Source organism: Pelodiscus sinensis, chromosome Z (genome assembly GCF_052426305.1).
Source record: "Pelodiscus sinensis isolate ZL-2025 chromosome Z, ASM5242630v1, whole genome shotgun sequence".
In the NCBI taxonomy this organism is placed as follows: Eukaryota; Metazoa; Chordata; order Testudines; family Trionychidae; genus Pelodiscus; species Pelodiscus sinensis.
Window position 1 is genome coordinate 30809758 of NC_143085.1, and position 12906 is coordinate 30822663.

Sequence of the window (12906 nt, forward strand, 5' to 3'; positions counted from 1 at the left end):
ATTACCACAGAGAGAATTACTCCAGCCACGACAGGTTAGGAGTTTTAGAGCTCACTACTCAAAGTATTAAATTTAAGCATATGAGAGAAATGAACATTATAAAATGCACAAACCAGTGAAAAACCAAAACTAACCCACTTTGCAAGCAGTAAAAGTAGTAACAACCACCCATGTATGTGTTGTGTCGGGAGATGAGAGTGAAGGACAGTGTGTGTTTGTAAGAATCACACACACACACACACACACACACACAGAGTGAAGGACAGTGTGTGTTTGTAAGAATCACACACACACACACACACACACAGAGTGAAGGACAGTGTGTGTTTGTAAGAATCACACACACACACACACACACACAGAGTGAAGGACAGTGTGTGTTTGTAAGAATCACACACACACACACACACACACACAGTGAAGGACAGTGTGTGTTTGTAAGAATCACACACACACACACACACACACAGATTTGCATTGCCAAGCTCCTCCATCCCCTTCTCTCTGTGTGGAGAAGGAGTACAGGTGCAGGGGAGAGGAAGGACACCTTGACCTCAGCATCCCCCCCTTCTCCCTCCCACATCCTGAACAGCAAGCAGGAAGCTCTAGGGGGGGCAGCTTCAGCACAGAGCAGGCGCTGCAGGACAGTGGGTGGAGGGGCAACTGAAGTGCCAGCACTCGGTAGCTTCTCGCCAAACGAGTCAGGATCACCTGTCAGAGACTCCAAGATCTACTGGTAGATCCTGATCTATGGTTGGTGACCAGTGGTGTACTGGGATGCATAAAACCATACAAAAAAGGGAATCACTAGGCAGGTGAAAGGGGCAGGCTGCGGGTGCCACCCCCTGCCCAACCAGGACTGCTCCTGCCCTAAGCTTCCCCACCTCTCCCCATCACACTTCAGGAAGAGCAGGGGAGGGGGTGCTGCAGTTCTCCCCCATCTGTATGGGAACATTGCTGTCTGTTCCCTTTCGTCACCCAGAAAGCGAAGGGAAACTGCACAGTATGCTCTTATTCTTCGGTCTGGGGAACACAGAGGGAAGATGAACGCAGAGGGACACCTGCCACAGCCAGGGGACATGGATCCCTCCATGATTTATGCCCACTGGAGCTGCAGCAGCCGTGGACAGACACTTTTCACCTGGCCCCAAGCCGCTACAGTGAGAGAGGGGTTGGGTAATCCTCTCTCACCAGGGAAGCCTCTAATCCCCAGCCCCACCCTAGGGCAACGATTTAAATGAAGAAAAACAAAAACATATTGAGTTAAGGACCCAAGCAATGCTGGAAACGTCTTCTAGTTGATAATTTAATAATACAGTGGATGATTTATTGTCATTATTCTACATATTTTCCAAGACAGATATAATTATGCGTGTGAAAGGAATGAGAAAGCTGGGAGAAAGCAAGGAAACAGGACAGATGCTGTGTGACTGTGGACCTGAGAGAGCTTTTGTGGGCAGAGTACACTGAGAAGGCATATTTAGTAAACAGAAAAAAAAACCTGACTGGTAAAATCAAATTTTCTTAACAGAAACAACACAGCAAGGGTCCAAATATGGGCTAGTTGCTTGGGCCTATGTGTACCCCATCACCACAGAATCTGAACATTAACTGAACAATGTAAGCAAAATATAGACACTTCTGTTAGTCTATACAACAGTCCCTCAAGGGATGCAATTCTTACTGCTTGGTATATTAATTTCTAGAATGATTAAAACACAGTATTGTGCGCTAATAAAACGCATCCCATACTGACAAAGGAACAGGCTGAATGACTAGTATAGTTTTTCAGAGTGTAGTGCTTCCACAAATCTGTGAAACTAAGACTCCCTTTGATCCGTCCCTATCTCTCATCTTGTATCCCTAAGGTGCCAACGCACACCTAAGCTGGAGAAGATAAAACTGAATTATTACTTATCATCTGCAATGACGGGTCTTTTTTACCTACTGCTGGAAAATAAATCTCCAACTGCAACGTGTTCCTGGACTGATCTTAGTTGACCTTGGCTGGGATGACAATGACGGGCAGATCAGGGTTAGCAGGAGGCTGCTCTAAGCAGACCTTTTTGCTAGTGTCTAGGAAAGAGGCAGAGGTTCTGCATGAGGGGAGCCCTGGGTCTGCAGGTTGGGGGCTGAGTGCATTGGCCAGGGCAGCCGCAGGATGACAGTCCCTGCTGCCCCAGAGACTCACGCACAAGGCGGCAGCAGCACCACGCAGCTAGCTATTCCTTCGCATAGGGGGACGCTGGGAAGCAGAACCTGGGCTCGCGCGTGCTCAGTAGCACACACCCCCAGCCCCTGGATTCGCATGATGACGTCAGTCCCGGGTGTGCACGTGGCTCTGACCAGCTGGAAGCTCGCGCGGTGACTGCTGCAGCAGCTAGAAAATTGCTTTCGCTCTCGGGAGCCTCCTTGAGGGGCTGAGCGCGGCGGGGGCTGGCTGCGCTTGCACCATGTTACGGCCGTTGGAGAGGTGTCAGCGGGAGTGGCAAGAGCTGGAAGAGGAGTTTCAGCAGCTCCAGGTAACGGGGAGCGACCGGGTTTTGCAAAGAGGTCACTGCTTCGGTTTGGGATTGGGGTGGGAGGGTCTGTTTGCCGTGTTGTGTACCTCCAGCACTGTGTGTTTCTGCGCTGTGCTTTAAATGGGCTGGGACCGAGCCCCATCATAGAGAATCGGCTTCCGATCTGCAGGACTCTCTCAAGCTGGGTTATACTCATTGAGACGAGATTTGAAAAACCTCTCCTTTAAAAAAAACGCAGCCACTTCATCACCGAGAGAACGGTGTGTGTTTGGGTGGGGGCGTCCTTTTAAAAATGTCTAAAAAGGAATGATCTTCTCTCGGCCTTCCAGGAGAGACCCGCTCTGCAGCTGGAGGGAGACCTGGTAGTTTTGATTGTCTCTAGTATCAGATAAACCTACCCTTGCATTAGTGGAAGTCTGTGATTGGTAACTGAAGAGGGAAAGCCCTGGGATTTGCCATGCATGGAAGGATTTATGCTGTGTATCCGCTAGCTGTATAGCCCTCCTTTCGCTCCGTGTGCCTAATAACTTTCTGGAGAAAGTAAGGCGTAGATTCCGTAGACGGTTGCATTGGTTCATGGATGCAGTACTTGGCGACGAGAGAAACTACTTGCATAAGGATTATTCTTTTTTAGAGAAAGCTACTTTGTTTACAGTAAAGATGATTCTGAGCTTTCATTCAGCAGTTTCTGAGAAGCTCTTGGATTTATTCCTTTTGGCATATTTTCACTCTTCATTGGATGAAATAACTTGCAGCAATATTTTAAAAAGCCTACAAACACTTTAGTGATAGGTAATATCCTTACACTTTTTAAGCTTCCTTACTCAGCCTCTCTCTTTCTAATGATATCTGGTCCTATCGGAGTTTAGAGTATATAATTTTATTTGTGTATTGGAATGGTAGGTGAGAGAATAATTCATTTTATTATGAATAATGAAAATACAATGCAACAGCCAAATTAATGCTCCTTTTGGCACTTCCTGGATTCACCTATAAATCTCAATAGCAGTACTTTATATCTGTATTTGCTGGGGAAGGGGAATTTACATTGTAAGATATAAGAAAAGATGTTCACCTGATGATTACTTATTCAGATGCTTGTTTATATGCTGTCATATTAAGCTTTTAATTAATCTGATTCACTCCTATTAGTACATTTTGGTTCCCAGGGGATCAGACTCTATCAGCTTGTGGTTTCTGTTGCTGTTTAGGGGATCTACTATAGTTTTGAGTCTTGGCATTGAAGATTTTTATTGGGAGGTAAGGTGACTGAGGTCTTTTCTTGCACCTACTTCTGTTGCTGAGACAAGCTTTCAAGCTACACAGGAACATTCACTTTAGCATAGTGGTTCCCAACCTTTTTTTATACCATGGACTGGCAAATCCATTCACAAACTTTTGGCAGACAAGTAATATTTTATTTTTGTATGTTCATACTCATTATGCAAATATGTAAATAAAATGTTACCATAACCAGTTGAGTTTTACTAATATTGGTAGATTGGTTTGTTTGCGTGTGTGTAGTTTTTTTTTTTGTAAGTGGCCCGTGAAAGGGGAAATTTGGAAATATTTGCAGATATGCGGTTTGTTGTTGGTTTTTTTTTTAAATTATTTGGCTTTTCATAGATAAAGGATGTTCAGAAGTCTGTCTAAAAGGATTCAGAATGCCACCTTGTACCAACCCCCCCCAAAAATACAACAACGAGGACAAGAATGTGCATAGCATCTTATTAGTGGTCTAAGATATTCCCCTTCCATGGTGGCTTGTGTGTCTCGGCCTTCAGGGTGCACTGTGAGGGCCTCCGCTGGGAGCATGATCTGCCTGGGACATGCTGTTGAAAGGGTCTGAGTCCTGGGGCGGAGGAGGAATGTGAGCTGTAGCTCTGGTGTCAGCAGGGGAAAGCCTCACTTACTCTTCAGCCCCCTGTGCAGCCCCCTTTGCAAACCTCAGTAAACAACACTGGTCCTGGGGCAGCAGCAGCCCTCTTGGTTTCCTTGCTATCCATGGACAAATGTCACTAGAGCTGGCATCGGGCAGGAGTTCCACTTCCGCTGTGCCTCCTGCTATCAGCCGGCGAGAGGGGAATAAGCAAATCTGCTTGTTTGGTTTACAGGTGTTTCCTCTGGCTCTGCTGTGATGTGCTGGATGCAGGGGCTCCCCCTGCTGACCTGAGCCACCTTGCCATGGCCTGGTACCTCATTCCCGCACTGACTCAGCTGGGAGCTCCAATGGCCTGCTTTGATAAAAGTTTAAAGCGCCTGAGAGCAGACTTGAACTGCTCAGTCCATGGGTGTTCTCAGTTCCTTTGGCATGGTGCTGTGCAAGGAACATCACCAGCTACTGCTGCCTTATAACTGCATCATGAGCCAGTGCACTTCTAGTTCTCTATCTGCTTTCCTGTTAAGTGTGTTCCCCATCACGGCTCACTGCTCTGAGAGCTTCATGTTTTACTGTGGCTGGTCCAAGAGAGTGGCTGAGTCCTTCTGCCTGGCACTGGCTGCATTTTGTGCGTGTCTCACGGTTCTCCCCCTGCATGCTCCCTCCTCCTTCACACCCCCTTCCTCCCCAAGTGCATCTCCTGCCCCCAAGGGTAAAGGTGGGGGGAGGGGAAGTGCAGAGCCCTGGCTGGATCACCATCTTACCTGGGTGGGAGGGAGTGAGGCGCCTCCTGCTCCACCACCTCCTGCCGCCGCCTCAGCCCCAGCACCTCTGCTGGGGAAAATCAACCCTGCAGGCAGGGGGAGCAGCTGTTGGTGTGTGCACGCACTCCCTCCTCCTCTGCACTCTCTCGCTCCACAAGTGCATCTCTGCCCCTATGGGTAGAGGCCGAAGGGTGGGGGGAGGTGCAGAGCCCCAGCTGGGCTGCCCTCTTACCTAGGTAGGAGGAAAGGAGCCTGCTCCTGCCTCAGCCTCAGTGCTGCAACTGGGCAAAATCCGCCACCACAGCTGTTGAAACTGAGCCGCCATGAACAGCCAGCTTCAGCTCCAGCAGCCTGGCAGTCGGCAGTTCGTGGACTGGACCTGTAGTTGGGAACTGCTGCCTTAGCACATCCTTACCAGTGACTTTATGGTTGTGATATTATATCTTAAATTGCAGAAAACCTGTTCCTTCTGACTACTAGTGCTGTATTCGTATGGAGAAAAGCTGAGAGCGCATCTCATGCAGATGTAAGAATGGAGCTGCTGTAGCACTTCAACACAAGTGATTAGTCTTGGGGGGATGTGTGTGAGTAATGCTGGAGAAGCACCATTACTAAACCCGTTACTGAACGCTTATTACAATGATGACACATTAATGCACGATTGTGTGTGAAATGGGTGAAGGGAAGGCAATGAGGAAGGAATCTCAATACATTGCCTGGCGTTTAAGGGCAATTCAATAGCAAGTCTGGATAGGCAAATGTTATATGTAATATGCATGTTATGTTCATGTGATGCTGCTGCGCAGTGCGTAATACTAGGAAAGTAGTATGGAATATGTCAATTCTGTAGCACCTTTTGTGTGCAGGATGAATTACAAATTGTGTCCTATCTATGGTATGGATATCTGTATGTCTGTGTATAAATGCAGCTACATACATGGTGAAAATTGGGCTCATTATTTACCATTTCCAAAATACTACACAGTAGTGTAGAGAAGGAACTGAGGTCTGTGTCTGGTATGAAGAGGCATGGGAAGTATGTATGTAAAGGTGCTGTATTTATATCTGGTGAGGAGGCAGGTTGAATGTTCTCTCTTGTGTGTGTTTGGGTTTTTTTTGGGGGGGGGTTTCTGGGTTGGGGTGTTTTGTTTTTGCTTCAGATACAGAGGCAGCAAGGGGATGGGGGGGAAATGTGTGCAGTTGACAAGATTAACCAATAAGCCCAGTCTTATCAGTTAATTGTGTAGTCATCTACATGCTGACATCCCTACTCTAAACCAGCTATAATAGAATAATTATGTATTCAGTACTGTGAATTGTAAGAGATGATTTGACACATTTGAATTTTGGTGGAGCACTGGGGCTTACACACTCTTGCAAGTAGTGGTGCAGGGACCTTAATCATCTCAGTAGCTTAGGGCGTTACCTTGATATTGCAACTAAATACCTTTTCATTTAAAACAAAAAATCAGAGGCAGCAGTGCAGGTCGGCAGGCAGTTCTGCATGGGGAGCTGGTTTTTAAACTGGCTCCCCGGATAGACTGGCTTCCACCTGTTGCCCTGCTCTAATGTTTCTGATACAGAGGCAGCAGCACCAGCATCGGGTGGCAGGGGGCTCCCCAGGAGTGGGACCAGGAGTGCGTTGGCTGTCAGCCACCTCTAGGGACTATTGAATAGTCGTGTAACTGAGATTTCATGCAGTTAAACAACTATTCAGTTGCGCAAGCTTAGAATTGTTAGGAATATGGTTTGTTAGGAATATGGTTTATAGAGGCTTACTTGGGCTCAGTAATAACTAGCGCATACTCCCTTCAGACAGATTGGTGTGTCTTGTCAGGTTTGGTAGAGACAATTTGGGGAAACCCTCAGACATCTGTCTTCAACCCCTTGGCCATATAGCAGGGTGCACCATTGTGACCAGTCATGCTAGGCTATACCTCTGCTTCTTCAAAAGTTGGTTGAGAACTACCTATTCTCTGATTCCGGGAAACCTTGGACAGGCAGATTCTGGTCCCCTAAAAAGGTGAAAGGGCATCCCTTTTTGCTGCCCTACCCCATCAATGATGGCCACATGCCTGTTAGGGTGGAGAGTCTTCCCTAACACCCTCATTTTTCAGGGCCAAAAGATAGTCCACGAAACCAGTCTCCACATCAGTCTAGTGGCACTCTAGGCTATCAGGAACACATACCTCAATGTCTTGCCCTTCATCGGGGCAAAGCAGTCATGGTCATGATGGATAACACATCTTGAATGTTTTAGGTCAACCAGCAGGGAGAAGCAAGATTTTTTTTTTTTCCCCTCCTTGAGCGCAGAAGCTATAAAGCTCTGGAAGTAGTGCATAATTAACCATATCCAGATTTCAGCAGCTTCCCTGCTTGGCATCCAGTACACAGAAACTTCTCCTAAATCTAAAAATGGGAACTGGACATTTAGGCCCTCCCCAGTGTATTCCAGACATAGGGATGGTCAGACTTTGATCTTTTTGCCACCGCATATACTCATAGACTTTAAGGTCAGAAGGGACCATTATGCTCATCTAGTCTGACCCCCTGCACAGTGAAGGCCACAGAATCTCACCCACCCACTGCTAGAATAATCCTCTCACCTATGTTTCAGATATTGAAGCCTTCAAATACTTTGAAGACCCCAAGATGCAGAGAATCCTCCAGCTGTGATCTGTACCCCATGCTACAGAGGAAGGCGGAAAAACCTCCAGGGCCTCTGCCAATCTACCCTGGAGGAAAATTCCTTCCCGACCCCAAATACGGCGATCAGCTAAACCCTGAGCATGTGGGCAAGACTCACCAGCCAGACACCCAGAAAGTTCTCTATAGTATCTCCTATCATCCCTCCATTGACCTATTTCCCACTGATAGTGAATGGTCAGTTAGTTACCAAGATCATGTTATCTCATCAAACCATCCCCTTCCTAAACCCATCTAGTTTAATCTTGAAACCAGATAGATCTTTTGCCCCCACTACTTCCCTTGGAAGGCCGTTCCAGAACCTCACTCCTCTAATGGTTAGAAACCTTCGTCTAATCTCAAGTCTAAACTTCCTACTAGCCAGCTTATATCCATTTGTTCTTGTGTCCACATTGGTATTAAACTTAAATAATTCCTCTCCCTCCCTGGTATTTATCCCTCTAATATATTTAAAAAGTGCAATCATGTCCCCCGTCAGCCTTCTTTTGGTTAAAGTAAACAAGCCAAGCTCCTTGAGTCTCCTTTCATAAGACAGGTTTTCCATTCCTCGGATCATCCTAGTGGCCCTTCTTTGTACCTGTTCCAGTTTGAATTCATCCTTCTTATACACGGGAGACCAGAACTGCACACAGTATTCCAAATGGGGTCTCACCAATACCTTGTATAATGGCACTAACCTCCTTATCGCTACTGGAAATACCTCACCTAATACATCCCAAGACGGTATTAGCCTTTTTCACGGCCATGTCACAATGGCGGCTCATAGTCATTCTATAATCAACCAGGACTCCGAGGTCCTTCTCCTCCATTACTTCCAACTGATGTGTCCCCAGCTTATAACTAAAATTCTTGTTATTAATCCCTAAATGCATAACCTTACACTTCTCACTATTAAATTTCATCCTATTGCTATCACTCCAATTTACAAGATCATCCAGATCTTCCTGTATGATATCCCGATCCTTTTCTGAATTGGCAATAGCTCCCAACTTTGTGTCATCCGCAAATTTTATTAGAACACTTCCACTTTTGGTGCCAAGATCAGCAATAAAAAGATTAAATAAAATTGGCCCCAAAACTGATCCCTGAGGAACTCCGCTAGTAACCTTCCTCCAACCTGACAGTTCACCTTTCAATATGACCCGCTGTAGTCTCCCCTTTAACTAGTTGCTTATCCACCTCTAAACTTTCATATTAATCCCTATCTTTTCCAATTTAACCAATAATTCCCCATGTGGTACTGTATCAAATGCCTTACTAAAGTCGAGGTAAATTAGATCCACTGCATTTCCTTTATCTAAAATCTGTTACTTTCTCAAAAAAGGAGATCAGGTCGGTTTGGCATGATCTACCTTTTGTAAAACCATGTTGTAATTTGTCCCAATTGCCATTAGCCTCAATGTCTCTAACTACTTTTTCCTTCAAAATTTTTTCCAGGATCTTACATACTACAGATGTCAAACTAACAGGCCTATAGTTACCCGGGTTGCTTTTTTTCCCTTTCTTAAAAATTGGAACTATATTAGCAATTCTCCAGTCAAATGGTACAACCCCTCTGAGAACAAGAATTGTCCCCCTTTCAGTTAGAGGGTAGTTTGGTTCAACTCTGCCTGGGGGATGGCTTCCTTTTACTGTAGAAGGAGAGTCTCCTAATTCTATGGGTGATGACCAAGATCAGGTGGACAAGTCCAGAATTATTCTCCTAGTCCCTGTCTAGCCAATACAAACTTGATATCCTTGCCTTTTTCAGCTCCATGTCCAGCCCAGATGAAGCTCCCGTCCCAGATAACTCCTCATCTCCTGTCCCAGATTATAGGTCATGTGCTTCACTTTGTTCTGATGGTTCTTTGTCTCTGAACCTGGCTCCTGGATGCCTTTTGGGCATAGATGTTTCCTGCACTAGGGAGGTTCAGCAGAGGCCACCATTAGGGAGGTTAAAATGTGTTGTGTCAGAGGCAGCAGCGTGGAGAGAGGGGCAGGCGAGTCCACAGGATCCAGTGACCTGGGGGACGTGGTTTTTAAGATGATTTCCCAGGAGTACATGGAGGCAGCGAGGGGAGGGAGAGCTGCTTCTAACCACGAGAGTTAACTGATGAGCCCAGGCTCGTCGGTTAATCATGTACATGTTCACGTACCTATCTGGGACTTCAGTCTTTCTCAACCACTTCACAAAACCTGCATTTGAACCAATTGCTGCCTGCTTCTTTGTCTGCGAAGATGGCCTTTCAAGTTGCTAAACCATGTTGACCCACAGTTTTGGCAAGATTAATGCTTTTGATGACACATCCCGCATTTCCCATGTTCTTTCATAATCTGGTCTCTCTACGTTCTCGCCCCAGGTTCATACTGATTTTAATCTTGAGCATCTTATCCATCTATCCATACTTTTTCCAAAACCTCATGGTCCTCAGCAGGAATCCTATTTCCATACCCTGGGTGTTAGAAGGGCCTTAGTCTTCTACTTGGATAGGATTAGCAGGTTAAGAGAGTGCCTAGACTCTTCATATCCTTCAAGGAGAGGTCAAAGGGGACTCCCATTTCTGCCCAGAGATTTAGAAATGGATAGTGGGTTGTCTACTGCATCTGTTATGAGTCTGCAGGTGTTCAGTCACTGTCATGTCATGTCAACCAGATTGCAAACAACATATACTGCACTTTTGAATAGTATCCCAGTTTCTGAGGGATGTAGCCCTGCTGCCTGATCTTCAATCTATTGGTGCCATCAAATCTGCAATAACTAAATGTATTATTTTTCAAATCCTCTAACTATGAAATTGACCAAAATGGATTGTGAATTTGGTAAGGCTCTATGCATAATATTTCTAAGACATAGGCTTTGCTACCTATTAACATTCTCATTTAGGGTTTCATCTTGTGCCTCTCTAATGTTGACAGGTGGAAATGAACCTGAGAGCTCTGCAGCTTAGTGCATGAGCCTCTATGACATGAACTAAAAGCCAGCTGGCCCTCAGGTAAGGCTGTAGAGCAGATTCATTCTCTCTAAAGTGCCAGCATATAGGATAGTACACCGCACCCATTATGTGTGGATTACATCTTGATTACTGCAACACACTTTTCTCTAGCCTTCACAAATTCTGTCTGGAGGGATAACTGTTGTAGCCTGGTTTTTGAACCTCTCCTCTCTCTCTTTGCATCCCTCTCCTGGCTCCCCCCTCTTTGTTCCAATAAACAAGCTACTTTGTCTTCAAGGTCTTTCATGGACATCTTTCCTTCGCTATTGAGAGGATGACTCCCACCTCTCAAGTAGTCCACAATTCCAGCTTCCATCATTCTTGAGTTAGACTTTCAAACAAGCACCTTTTTGTCTTTCAGACAACCTCCTGTTTGGGAAGAGTTCCTTGTAATACTCTGCCTCTTATGATGATCAAGACCATTTCATTGCATTTCACTGTCTGCATATGCCTTTATATTCAGACTTTAAGCTCTCTGGGGCAGGCACTGACTTTGTTCTGTTTGTATAATGGCTGGTCCATGGTCCTGGGCCTCCTTCATGCTATGGGAATACTGTACAAATAATAAGACTCCTGGATTTGGTTTACTCTGTCTCTGACTTGATGGGGGAACCTTGAGCAAGTAACTTACATGTTAATTTTCAAAAGCGAGCGTGTTTGTTTTGTTTTGTTTAAATTCTTGATTTCAGGCATCTTAAAGAGACTCTTCCTTTTCCATCCTCCTGAAGCACTTTCTTTAAAAATTAGGCCTCTTTAAGCTGTCTGAAGCTGTTCATGCTAAATTACTAGTTACTGTGCCTCAGTTTCCCAATCTGTGCATGTAACAGATGTTGTGAGACTGTTTTATAAAATATTTTTTGAGTTAATGGACTGGAAGGGAGGAGCTAATGGATATATATAGTTTAGGATCCCAAGCCACATATCTGCACTGGAACCTTGAGGAGCACAGGTCTGGTGCACAAGGAGAGCTGAACCACCTAGTACTCCTTCTGGCAATCTGCCTTATCCTTCCAACCCTGCATGGCACAGTTACTCCAGGTCTGCTGCTTAGTTGGGCTACAAACTTCAGTGCATCTGTGGGACCAAGTAAAGTATCTGTAAGTTGCATGCACACTTACAATTTATTTCTCCATACTAGGTGTGTTAACATATTATAGGTCTTCATATGTATCCTCTATAACCTTACAACAGGTTTGTAAGGTAAGTAGGCATATGTATCTGTGTATGCATATCATGGACAAATTTAACTAACCAGAAATACAGTACGTTCAGTAGGGATGTTAAATTTAGTTTAATCAACTAGTTGATAAGTGGGGGAGCTGCAACCGGGTCTCTGCCTTTCTTTTAAAAAAATGTATAAAGAGCCAGCAGATTCTTGATACATTTAAAAGGCTGAAGTGCAACGTGGGGGGATCTGGCTCATGCCAATGCCCCTGCTGCGCTTCTGCATTTTAAAGGTATTAAAAGCCTGCTGGTTCTTAATACAGTTAAAAAACAGAGGCTCAGCATTTGAGATGCAAGCCGGGAATCAGCTGCTTTATCTCTCACGGAGACAGTGCTGTGAGGAACCGGCTTTTATGTTGGCTCTCCTCCCTCTCCCCCCCCCCCCCCCATGAACTTGCTGCCTTTGGGACAGCAAAGAGGGGAGGAAGCAACAAGTTGAGGGACTAGTCAAATATCCAATAAGCTTATGCTTATTGGATAGTCAAGAATTTGCTTACATCCCTAATGTGCAGTAGAAGAACAAATGTCAGTGCACCTATTTAAAAAAAAAAAAGTGCTGTCATATTATGGTCACAAGTTATACTCAGGTGGCAACTTTGATCATGATTATAAATGAAGTCATGTTTCCCCTATTTATTTGGGAAATCAATCCTTGAGGCCATGACGCTGCAGAGCTTATGAACTCAAGGAAAGTTGCAGTATTTACAACTTTGCAGATCTTATCAACTTCACACAGGTGCCTTTCTCCTAAGAAGCTGAAGTCCTTAAACTAAGTTTGCAACACTTTCTATGGGGAAAACTCTGTGCTGAAGTTAAACGTGGAGGGAAGTATTTGACCT

The 12906-nt window shown here is 45.2% G+C and overlaps 1 protein-coding gene across 4 annotated transcripts in view; it reads left to right on the forward strand.

Moving 5' to 3' along the window:
* Window positions 1-2321: 2321 nt before the first annotated feature.
* The window catches only part of TMEM120B (transmembrane protein 120B), a 49105-nt gene continuing 38520 nt past the window's right edge, over window positions 2322-12906 (forward strand). For 3 of the 4 annotated variants that reach the window (XM_089775124.1, XM_075898635.2, XM_089775123.1), the window contains exon 1: window positions 2322-2522. In XM_089775124.1, coding sequence (XP_089631250.1) covers window positions 2454-2522 — 69 coding nt within the window. In that variant the 5' untranslated portion in view covers window positions 2322-2453. The remainder of the gene's footprint in view (window positions 2523-12906) is intronic. The other variant, XM_075898634.2, reaches the window with a different exon arrangement.